At 43.7% G+C, this 12,533-nt stretch overlaps 1 protein-coding gene and 1 long non-coding RNA gene across 4 annotated transcripts in view; both read left to right on the top strand.

Annotated features, from left to right (window-relative positions):
- Window positions 1-46: 46 nt before the first annotated feature.
- Window positions 47-7,336, top strand: lrrc8db (leucine rich repeat containing 8 VRAC subunit Db). The gene is made up of 2 exons (XM_086089993.1): window positions 47-203; window positions 1,812-7,336. The coding sequence occupies exon 2, from the start codon at window positions 1,814-1,816 to the stop codon at window positions 4,319-4,321; it is 2,508 nt and encodes an 835-aa protein (XP_085946119.1). The 5' UTR covers window positions 47-203; window positions 1,812-1,813; the 3' UTR covers window positions 4,322-7,336.
- Window positions 7,337-8,102: 766 nt separating this feature from the next.
- The window catches only part of LOC147166412 (uncharacterized), a 123,870-nt gene continuing 119,439 nt past the window's right edge, over window positions 8,103-12,533 (top strand). For all 3 annotated transcript variants that reach the window (XR_015096503.1, XR_015096504.1, XR_015096505.1), the window contains exons 1-4: window positions 8,103-8,252; window positions 8,599-8,707; window positions 8,801-8,853; window positions 9,003-9,059. This is a non-coding gene — a long non-coding RNA (uncharacterized LOC147166412). The remainder of the gene's footprint in view (window positions 8,253-8,598; window positions 8,708-8,800; window positions 8,854-9,002; window positions 9,060-12,533) is intronic.

The raw sequence follows: 12,533 nt of genomic DNA on the forward strand, positions 1-12,533 counted from the left end.
CGAGGCGGGACAGCGGGTAGGCGTGGGGGCGGGTGCGTGGGGGGGAGTAGCAGCCGCCCTAAGCCGCTTAGAGGCGGCCTGAGCACAGCTACAGGCAGTGACACGAGCAGGAAGAATGGACGGCTTCAACACGGCAGACCGGCGACCAGCTTCGGTTCTGGTGTAGCAGGACAACACCGCGCGTCGAGTAGACCGCTGCGAAGGTTCGTTTGACCTATTTTTGTGGATTTTAACCCCATTATGTTGCGGTTGGGGCTGTTTTAAGGAGATAGTTGATTGTTTTTGCGTGTTTTGATTGTTCTAAGTATATATGGGGCGAATGCGCTGAATAGGACGGTGTATGTGTTTTTTAGCCGACAAATACGGAAGCAGGCGTGCGGCGTTTAATGACAGCTCGGACATGAGGCGACTTCTTCCTCATTGTCCCATGAACACATCTCCACCGAAGAAAATGTGATCATGAGAGTATTTGTTCTATTAAAGTCCTATTATACACTCATTAGACATTTTAATAGGTACTCTATATATAACATTAAGCATCGTTATTGTAGCCAGCTAGCTAGCTAGCTATATTAGCACTCATGAATATATTAATATAGAATCAATAAAGTACAGTACAAACAAAAACAAAGAGTTGCGTTGAGGAGAAAATAGACAAAGTCCAAGTCTAATCTGAAAAGAAAAGGAGATTTTTTACATGCTGGTATCTCCTAAATGGAGATAGACAGATATGTTTTTTCATGGATGATATGATACAGAGTACAATATTAGTAGTCAAGGAGGCCGATAACGTTATTTGGATCTGATATTCATTTCAGTGAAAGGGAAAAAAAAAAATTGGCTTCAGAATAAAAATAAATAAATACAAATTCCAACTCTTAACTTTGTTGAAATGTCTTAAATCACTTTAAAAAATCTCAACATTATGTCTTCAAAAAATAAATGAAAACTTTAATAATGCTGTAGCTCCCTATATTTTTCTACAGTAAATATTGTTTTTTCCAAAAATTCCCAAATTATTGAAATGTTAAACTTTCACCCATCTTTGTTTTAATTTCAAATACAAATAAATGGTGCAGAGAGTTCCCAGGGTCAGCAACATCGCTTATAAAGTTTTAAAGTTAAAAAGACACCATTTAAATATATAATTCCCTGAGGTGAACAGTTTTTCAGTAAATTTTTTCCATAACCACCCAGCCCTAGTAACTTGGAAAGCAAATTTGTTACAAAATTTTTGTCTAATAATGCACATTATATTTCTGATATTCCGCACAAAGTACAAATATTGACCTAAATTAACATTGTGTCATTTTTAAGGATAGTTAATGCCCTGAAGATGGTGCCTTCATGGAAAATAGGCACGTATGCCTATGTATTATAGCTTTATTTACAGACAACAGGCACGGGCTCGTTAGCATTAGCATGTCCGTGCGGGAGTTGAAGGAATGTGTCAGCGGTCTGGTTTGGGTAACCTTTGTAAACGTGTAACAACTTGTACTGCCTGGTTAATGTGCCGCAAAAAGGAAGACCAAGAAGTAGGATATTCACACCTCCGCGGTTACACTGTTGCAGAAAACATTTACATGCAGGTGGCGTCCTGCGTGATGTGGCTCGGATAAGGTCGTCATTAATGAATCTTTTCAGATTCAATCCCGATCTTTTAAATTCGATTCTGTGTCGGCTGCTGACAGGCAGGGCTAAAGTGGCAGCATACTGACACAGGGAAATTCAAACCCGCATCTCCTGACTGCAAACCATTAATTCACCAACATCATTTTTATTTTTTATTTTTTATTTTTTTGTTGCGGTAGGAATGTTCAGTCTCACTGAAGTCGCCTCCCTGAACGACATCCAGCCGACTTACCGCATCCTGAAACCATGGTGGGACGTCTTCATGGACTACCTTGGCATCGTCATGCTCATGCTCGCCATCTTCGCCGGGACCATGCAGCTGACGCGGGACCAGGTGGTCTGCCTGCCCGACTTGGACTCGGCCCCCGACGAGGTGCCGCCCACGCCGACTCAGGTGTCTGACAGGTTGTGGAGTAAGGAGAGTGCCACGGGGGAGCAAGCGGCGCCCCTGATGGCTTCCCCCAAGCAAGTGCCGGCGCAGCAGCCACCCCCCACCGGGATCCAAACCAAACTGGATTTCCAGCAGTACGTCTTTGTCAACCAGATGTGCTACCACGTCGCCCTCCCGTGGTACTCCAAATACTTCCCCTACCTGGCGCTCATCCACACTCTCATCCTGATGGTGAGCAGCAACTTCTGGTTCAAGTATCCCCGCACCAGCTCCAAGATCGAGCACTTTGTGTCCATCCTGGGCAAGTGTTTCGAGTCTCCCTGGACCACCAAAGCGCTTTCCGAGACCGCGTGCGAGGACTCGGAAGAGAACAAGCAGCGCCTGGCGGGGGCCTCGGCCCATCACAAGCAATTTTCCACCAGCAGTGAAGAGGGCAGCCCCAACCAGTCGACACCCATGCTGACCAAATCCGGTGTCACCTTCTCCGCCGAGAAGCTGGTGAGCGAGGCGCCCTCCATGACCATCCTCGACAAGAAAGACGGCGAGCAAGCCAAGGCGCTCTTCGAGAAGGTCCGCAAGTTCCGCGCCCACGTGGAGGACAGCGATATGATCTACCGCCTGTACGCCCTGCAGACCCTCATCAAGACTGTGAAATTCATCGTCATCCTGTGCTACACCATGACCTTCGTGGCCTCCATCGACTTCCACCACATGTGCGAGGCGGAAATCAAACACCTGACCGGGTACAGGAAGTTCCACTGCACGCACAACATGGCGTTCATGCTGAAGAAGCTTCTGGTGAGCTACATTGCGCTCATTTGCGTCTACGGCGTCATCTGCATCTACACGCTCTTCTGGCTCTTCCGCCGCCCCCTCAAGGAATACTCGTTCGAGAAGGTCCGCGAGGAGAGCAGCTTCAGCGACATCCCCGACGTGAAGAACGACTTTGCCTTCCTGCTGCATATGGTCGACCAGTACGACCAGCTCTACTCCAAGCGCTTTGGCGTCTTCCTGTCGGAAGTCAGCGAGAACAAACTGCGGGAGATCAGCCTGAATCACGAGTGGACCTTCGAGAAGCTGCGGCAGCACGTGACCCGGAACGTTCAGGAGAAACTGGAATTGCACCTCTTCATGCTGTCGGGCGTGCCCGACGCGGTGTTCGACCTCACCGACTTGGAGATCCTCAAGCTGGAGCTCATCTCCGAGGCCAGGATCACGGCCAAGATCTCGCAGATGATCAACCTGCAGGAGCTCCACTTCTATCATTGCCCCGCCAAGGTGGAGCAGACGGCGTTCATCTTCCTGCGGGACCACCTGCGATGCCTTCACGTCAAGTTCACCGACGTGGCCGAGATCCCCAGCTGGCTGTACTTGTTAAAGAACTTGCAGGAGCTGTACCTCGTGGGCAACCTGAACTCGGAGAACAACAAAATGATCGGACTGGAGTCTCTGCGAGATCTGCGGCACCTGAAGGTCCTACATCTGAAGAGCAACCTCACCAAGATCCCCACCAACATCACGGATCTGTCGCCGCACCTGGTCAAGCTGGTGGTGCACAACGACGGCACCAAGCTCCTGGTGCTCAACAGCCTGAAGAAGATGATGAACCTGTCGGAGCTGGAGCTGCACAACTGCGAGCTGGAGCGGATCCCGCACGCCATCTTCAGCCTCAACAACCTTCAGGAGCTGGACCTCAAATCCAACCATATCCGGACCATCGAGGAGGTCATCAGCTTCCAGCACCTGAAGCGGCTGACGTGCCTCAAGCTCTGGCACAACAAGATCATCTCCATCCCGCTGTCGATCAGCCACGTGAAAAACCTCGAATCGCTCTACCTGTCGCACAACAAGCTGGAGTGTCTGCCGGGCTCGCTGTTCACCCTGCTCAAGCTGCGCCACCTGGACCTGAGCCACAACGCCATCGCCGTCATACCCCCGGAGGTGGCTTTCCTGCAGAACCTCCAGCACTTTGCCATCACCGGCAACAAGCTGGAGGTCCTTCCCAAGCAGCTCTTCAAGTGCACCAAACTGCGGACGCTGTGCCTCGGCCACAACTGCGTCGCCGCCCTGCCGGAGAGGGTCGGCCAGCTGGCGCAGCTGACCCACCTGGAGCTGAAGAGCAACTGCCTGGATCGTCTACCGGCGCAGCTGGGCCAGTGCCCGCTGCTGCGTCGGGGCTGCCTGCTCGTGGAGGACCACCTCTTTGACTCCCTGCCCTTGGAGGTCAAGGAGATCATCAACCAGGAATCTGGCGCCGCTTTCGCAAACGGATGCAGGTGTCTGACGGACGTGCGGTAGCGTGGCAGGCACTCTAGCTTTTTTTTTTATTCAGCAACTTACAGGCCAAGTAGGATTCCCCTGGTATACCTTTAGCAACGATCTGGTGCCGAGTAGCGCTGGGTTTTTGGCAAAAGTGGGGCCAGATTCTAGCGACAAAGGGAACGCTCCTCAGTCAGGGGTGCCGTCAGGTATTTGGGGCTCCGTGAGGACAAAAAAAAAACCCAAAGGTGTGCCTAAACTTTAAAGGGGAAGTCAACCCGCCCAAAATTTCTTGGCAATAATATGTTCTATGCAGCCCCACTCGTCTTAAATGCTGTATTCTAGTTCATATTGTGTTAGCGGAATATGAGTTACGCAGCAAAATCCATCAGTTAAAAAAAAAAAATCAATATCAGAAAGCGGCCATTTTGCCACTTGCTATCGAGTGGAAATGACATCACAGTTGAACTGTAATTGGTCATTGCCTGAGCAACTGTGATGTCATCTTCAGTCGACAGCAAGTGGAAAAATGGCCGCCCCCTCAGATGGATAAAAATGGCTGGATTTTGCTGCATAACTCGTATTCCACTAATGTAATATTAATCAGAATGTCATGTTTAGACTAATGAGGTCACATATAACATATTATTGTCAAGATATGTTTAAGGTTAATGTCCCCTTTAATACTGCAAGTTGAAAATACTAGATTCTAAGCGCCGCTCTCTCTGTTCCTGCTAGTGACCGCATGTCATCAGCCCTAACAATTAATCACAATTTTACACCAAGTAGCTTGTTGCTTTGTAAGCCAGAAAGTAAGCAAGTTTTTTTTTTTTTAAAGTAAAATATTTTGGCATAGGAAAAAAAGTGTTTGGTGGAAAGCTTGTAGTGCATCAAGCCACCATTTATTTTTTGTAATGCAGAAGCTACAACTCTGCAGGTACACAAGTCGGAACTGGATGGGAGCTAGAGCCTAAATTTGTACTGGTTCTTGACTATCAGCAACTTTTTGCTGGTCCAGAGAGAAAGTTTCTGTTACGTTGGCAGCTGTGACCAGGGGTGCGCTCAGTGGTACCACTTTGGGTATCACCATTGATGCTGCCATAAGTGCTGTCAGGGGTACTTGCCAGGGGTGACAACGGGTGCTTGGGGCTTTGTGGGGGTACCCTTTGGGTACCAGCACTTACACAACTGCAAATAAGATGATACTATTTTACAGGACCCGTCAGTCAAGGGTGCCGCCGCTCCCTGCTGGTTACCACAGGCCCCAATTTTCAACTGCTGTAATATTCCGGTGCTGGCTCGGTGCAAAAAGTAAAAAGTGAAAGTTCAAGCACTGGAAAAACCACTGGGGGGCAAAAAAGGTCTCACCATGTTAATGTTGTCTTCGTGTTTACGCATGTAGCAACTTAGCGTTAGCATCAGTGACACAAAGTGAGACCTCAAGATCACCAAAGTGTGTCAAGAGCAAGTTCTGCCATGTTTGTAATAAATTGGCGGACGTTTTACGCTGAATTTGGTCAAGTCGGTGTTAAACCGTCTTGTTTTTTTTTTTTTTTTACTTACAAAGAAATCAGCAAAGCAGGATTTTTCTGTCCGGTGTGAAATGTTGCACCACGTTTCGTTCATGTTGCCGCTTTTGTTTTGCTTCCATTCACGCACAAGAATTAGTGGAGCAACTCTCCGTGCCACATTTGCGGTATACACCTGCACTATGGAACACAGCCACAACATTAGGGACACTTTGGAGTTGATTTCCTCTAATAATACTAACTACAATATTTCAACATGATTTATAAGGTTTACTCTCCCAAAATGGTATCTTTTTTTTTTCTTGTCGCAATATGACTTAATTCTTGTGAACAATTGAAACCCCCCACCCCACCCCCTGATATTGCACGCTTGCTTTTTAATTTTAATTTTAATTTTTTTTATGAATTCACAAAAATTACTTCTAGTTTTAGGATTATCCTCAACATTAGAAGCTTTATTGGAATACAAATGAACATTTTTGACATGTTTTGAAGAATAGTGTGACTATTCTTGTAACATTACTACTTTCTCTTTATGTATGTAATATTTTGACTTTATTCTATTGGATGCCAACATATTTTTTTCTAGCATTATGACTTCATTCTAAAAAAAAATATATATGTTTTTGGAAGATTGACCAAATGTAAAAAAATAAACACCCACTTTATTTTTGTAAAGCTTAGCTTTTTGTGAACAGAAACTGTATTTTGCCCCCTTAAAATTTTGACTTAATTATTGTAAAATTACACTTATTATTATTGTTATTTTTTTTTTTAATAATGCAACTTCTTTTAATATTATGAATGGTTGCTGCTTAAAAAATAATTCTGGTAAAATGACAACTTTAGTCCCACTTTTGTCATATAAATATATAATCTATTATCTTTATTTAGCCCTGTGAAATTGAAATTGAAAAATGTATTACCTTATTTTTTTGTTTGTTTGTGATATTTTAATTGTATTCATTACATATTTTTTTCCCACTTGCAGTATTGTGAATGCTCCATGTTGACCCCCACTACACACACACATACACACACACACACACACCTCCACTCCGGAATTTAACAAAGTCTATTTTTGTAGTTATGGCTTGTTCTAGTGTACCTAATGTTGTGGCTTGTGTTTGTGTATGTCTTTAGTGGTTTTGAAACACACATTGAATTAATATTCACTGTGTGTCAAGAGTATGAAACCATAAAGACCACAAGCAAGGGAACAAGAATAATAGTACTGTATGGTACATGTATATTTCTTTGTGTGTGTGTGTGTGTGTGTGTTTTGGGAAGAGGTGAAAAGGTTTATTTGTGTTAAGGTTACACATTCCACTGTGTTCTATGTGGTCAACCATTGACCAAAGGGACCAAATATCCAAATCCATGTGACGATTCCAACACAAATCAATTGTTTTGTTTTTCTTATATGATGTTTTACTCTGATAAACATCTTGTACTACTGAGTGTGGTATTTAAATAAATTACTTCAGCTTGTTAAAAAAAAAAAAAAAGCTGGAAAAAGGATAAATGTGGTGTAATTTGTTTTTATCTTAGTAAATTCAAATGAGATGACACCTTCAAGCTCAACTGAACGTATTCCTTTGAAAAGTCTTCCCTCTAGTGGAAGATAGTGGTTACTAGATTTTGAAAAAATGACCATCATTTGATATTGTTAGCCAGTGTAACATTATGCACAGTGTGAACATTAACACTGCTTTTAAAAGGACGAAAGATGTAAAAAAAAAACCTAAAATGTGACAAAAGTTTTTGGGGCGTTTTTTTAATTTTTTTTTATTTTTAAAGGTGCCTAAATGTTTAAAAACATACTAAAAGATTTAATGCAAAACATTGAACTTCAAAGTTGAATACAACTGAACTGTATAATAAGTAGCAATATTTTCATGTGCCACTAGAGGGAGCCCTCGTACCGACTTCAGCGTCATCCCTCACAGGCCTCTGTCTCATTTCTTCCCCGGCATCCTCCAACTTGGGCTGAGCACGCGGGACGCGACCCGGACTCCTTTACCCACGCACCCCCCTCAGCACACTTGAAATCCTTTTTGCTTCTTCTTTATCATCTTCTTCTTCTCTCAGGTAGGATTGCCAAGGACCCAGCGAGGACCCACCCGCCGCAGGTAAAATCTATAATAAGTGTTAGATAGAGGCCTTGAAATGGACACCTTTTAGAAGGTTACGGGCACTCAGGGTGGACGCAAGGGGAGGGGGGGTGGGGTGGGGGGGGGGACAAAGTCTCACGAGAACACTGTGACCTGAAGACACAGGAAGTGATCTTGGTACGTGTTATATTAGTTCTCGGATGGAAGAGAGGGGGCAGCCTAGCATCACTTTTGGAATACAAACACAAGGACGAATGTGTTGGAGTGAAATGGAGAGAACAACTTTCTCACAACCACTGATGTAACATAGCAGGAAGTTCATCATGGGTAAAAAAAAAAATCAGTTTATGATTTCAAGCAGGAGTTATGGTTACAAATTAGGGTGTGAAGCCAGTGTTATTGTTTCAGACAAGAGTTACCAGGTTTGATTTTGAAGATAGAGCTCCAAATTAGGGTTTCAAACCTGCGTGCTAGAGTTTCAAGGCTGAGTTTGGGTTTGGTGCTATATTTTTAAGTCAGAGTTTTATATTACAGTTTCAAGACAGATTTTCAAATTAGGGTGGGAGGAGGCCAGTATCAAAAGAATTGGATTCAATATATATTGTAGTTTATGAGATGAAAAAAATGGCTCCACTGTGTTTTATGTTGGCCTACATGTATTTTATTTAATTAGGGCTTACAGACATGAAAAGGCATTCAAGTCATTAGAAGTGCACCTGTTAAGAAATTAATGCAGCTGGCACCCTCCAGTCCAGAGTACATGGAGAGTTGCTTACAGACAGGTAAGAGAACCTCCAAGTGCATTAACCCGAAATTAAAGGATAACCCCATCAAAATAGACCGCGACATATCAGTGAACACTTGTGTGTCAGCAGGGGCTGAGCTGGAGACGGTGTACCGGAGTGTAGCCACTTTTCTACACGTCTTGGTGAGTTAGCCTATCGTGCTAACCGCTAGCGCCTTATGTGCTAATCAGTGCTAACCGCTCGCTTTAGCAGGACGCCAATGCCAATGACAGCAGCATTTGTCCCACTTTGTGTTGACAGAATTTTTTTTTTCATTTTCTGTGCTGTATAGAAAAGAGAAGACAGCAGGTGTTCTGTGAGTGAGTGAAGGCTTTTGGCAGGCGTCTTGGTAAGTCAACTTGGCAAGTTAACTGCTAACTAGCTACAAGACAAATGGCTATATTTAATTGGTTCATAATTGCAATTGCTAAAATTTATGTGTTGGTTAAAGATATGTTAATTTTATGTTTTAAGAAGGGATTAAATATTCAACAAGATAAGAAATCTGCTGTTGAAATTAAATTTCATAAATACAATTGTGTTTCAGTAATACTTAGATATTAAATATATAGTCTAAAAGAGGACAACACAGGGTTTCAAGCAGTTTTGAAAGCAAATCATAACCAACCAACACAATGGACTATATGCCACGGACGAGGCGGGACTTCCGGGTTTTCACCCATCAACTTTGTTTCCGTTTCCGGTTTGCGACGTGTGGGCCGTGTCCCAGTACTTGCGCTTCCGCCTTTGTGCCTTTCGGTTGCGCGTTCACGTCGACGGGTGCGAGGCTGCCAGTGTGTAGTGTCCATCTCTGTGTCCGAAGCATTTCAGATAGCCGAGACACCCTCCCGAGAGCGTGCAGTTCGGGGGTGCAGGGGTGGGGGTGCTGATGTGTAAAACTCGGAAGTCCGAGGCATCTACCCCATACAATATAACATGGCCGCCGTCCAACTTTTTACCTTTTGACTTGGTAGCCGAGCCGTTAGCATTAGCATTGAGTTGTTGACGTGACGCGCTGGTTGGGATAAAAATAAATAACAAACAAAAAATAAGCCACGTTCCCGTGTGGCGGCCATGCATTTACACATCCACCAGCAGCTTTTGTGTTTGCCCTCCGAGGGCCGAGAGCACTTTGCCGCCCTTACGGTGCTCGTCATTGTCAAAAAGCCGCGACCAGGCACGCAGAAAACACGGAGGTGACCGGGGCAGGTGGGCTCCAGGGAGGCAGCGCCCTCCACCGGTCGCAACACTAAGGTCCATCAGTGACATCTCACGGGTACGCACCGACACACTCGCGCAGGTAAAGTGCTTGATGGATGGTGTGTGTGTGTGTGTGTGTGTGTGTGTGTGTGTGTGTGTGTGTGTGTGTGAGGACAATCACTTCCACTTTACTCTTCGAATGCACTGAAATATTTAAACCTTCAATAGTGATGTGATTGGAAGTGAGAATGGACAAACGCACAAGTGGGTAACAAAAGGTATAACCCCCCCCCCCCCCCACGTAGTACTGTAATCTACTGTCAGTAGTGCTCAATCCTATAGGTACTCTAATTTTTACTATACTATCCACTGTAATACTGTATTCTAAGTAGTACAATATCTAATGTAGTACTGTATCTAAGTAGGAGGTTGGCTGTAGTCCCTTTATCCAAGTAGTGCAATATCTTATGTATGTTTAGGTCTGTAGGACTGTATCATATATGTAGTACTATGTGTTGTACTTAATCCTAAATAGTACTGCAACTGGTGTCCTGTTTGGTACTCTATACTGTGTAATATTGAATCCAATATAATGTAGTTCTCTATCCTGCGTTTGAGGACAAACACTTCCATTTTACTCCTCGAATGCACTGAAAAATATAAAGCCTTACAATATTGATGCGACCGTATACGAGAACGGACAAACACACACACATGCACAAAAAGCAAAAAGAGGCCAATTAATATTTGAGCAGCGGACGATTAAACGTCAGGAATTAAAGGCCTTGGAAGAGGTCGACTCATCCCGGGAAGGCCGTTACGTCCTCGGGAGCGGGGAGCGCATATCGATCCGACCGCGGCGTCCGCTCGCATCTAACAGCGCTGCCTTTGAAGGAGAAAATCGCAGCTGATGCGAGCCGACCCCGGGATTTCCCCCACTCCGTGCTAATAAATGCGCACGCTTTTTCCCCCCCGTCCTAAATTAGCCCTCGGAGGAGCCGTAAATCACCGTGCCGTATTTATGGGAGTAATGTTTTTGGAGCGGGAGAGAACGGGAGAATTACAAGTACAATTGTATCCACATGGCGAGAAATATTCCCGCTGATATTTTTGCGGGTAATGTAGTCAGACAGGAAGTAGCGGCGGCCCCTCAGGATCTGATCTGATGTCAGCAGACGTAACGATTGGATGCTTAAAACCTGTGCAGAGCTTCAATTATTCAACTAGTATTGGCAAACCCAACGGCCTTCTAACAAACACTGAGATTCACTTCAACAAGGCAGCACCCTAGCTAGTACTCTGTCCTTTGTAGTCGGGCTGCACAATATTTTGAAAAGATATCCATATCACGATATTGGCCCATTCAATATGCATATCGCAAAGACATGCAATAAGTTTCATATCAGATTTGATGCTTTCATCTGAATTTGGCCAGTTAGCCGCTAACTCAAATGTGCACCGTCATCCAATAGTTGAACATTATCGAGAGGTTATAGCAATTAATTAACTAAGAATATATTGACTTTGCTTATTTTGCTACTTGAATTTTTTTTGCTGTTTCATTAGATAATAAAAATTTCTTTAGGTACATGTTAAATATCGCAGTAATATCTATCGCTATATTCAGCAACTATATCGCATGATTTTCCAATATCGTGCAGCCCAACTTGGTAGTACTCTTTACTACAGACCTGCGTGCTATGGTGTAATGTATCCAATGTAATAGTTAGGGGGTACATAGAAATTATTAGTATTTTTTTTACTAAATGTTAAGGAAACATTCTCAGTCATTTCATAAGCCCGTCAATAAAATGCTGTGTATGTGCTACATTTTTTTTGTGTGGTAAATGTAGAACAATATAACAAAGGCAGGTTTATTATTTAGTTTGATTTTGTATCTTTAAATTTTGTATTTTTTTTCAAGGCAACATTTAGTTTTGTTTGATTTGAGTTCAAAAGAAGACAATGCTCCAGAATAAAATTTTAACATTAAAGTGGAAGTCAACCGTGAACATTTCTTGGCAATAATATGCTATATCTGACCTCACTAGTCTAAACATGATATTCTGATTAATATTACATTTGTGGAATATGAGTTATGAAGCAAAATCCTGCCATTTTTAACCATCTCAGGGGGCGGCCATTTTGCCACTTGCTGTCGACTGAAGATGACATCACAGTTGCTCAGGGCTCAGGCAATGACCAATCCCAGCTCGCCTGTTTTCTGAAGCTGAGCTGTGATTGGTTGTTACCTGAGATCTGAGCAACAGTGATGTCATCTTCAGTTGACAGCAAGTGGCAAAATGGCCGCCCCATGAGATGCATAAAAACGTCTGGATTTTGCTGCTTAACTCGTATTCCACCAACGCGATTATTAACTAGAATACCATATTTAGACCAGTGGGGCTGAATAGAACATATTGTCAATTTTTTATTTTTTTTTACTTCCCCTTTACGGAAACCATTTTTTATATTTTTTATTAAATTATTAATTAATTGTATGAACGAAGGGGTAATCATGGTATGATGAAAGGCAAAAATGATTGGGATCCACTGGTTTCATCAATGTAATGCACATGCATTTTATGAAGCGCTATTGGTGTGGTACCCCTGCAGTAATCTA

The sequence above is a fragment of the Leptonotus elevatus genome, chromosome 11 (genome assembly GCF_054856555.1).
Source record: "Leptonotus elevatus isolate MCC_2025b chromosome 11, RoL_Lele_1.0, whole genome shotgun sequence".
Lineage (NCBI taxonomy): Eukaryota > Metazoa > Chordata > Actinopteri > Syngnathiformes > Syngnathidae > Leptonotus > Leptonotus elevatus.

Bases quoted from the DNA above. Each gene is read 5' to 3' on its own strand.
- lrrc8db (XM_086089993.1), top strand. From the start codon at position 1,814: ATGTTCAGTCTCACTGAAGTCGCCTCCCTGAACGACATCCAGCCGACT.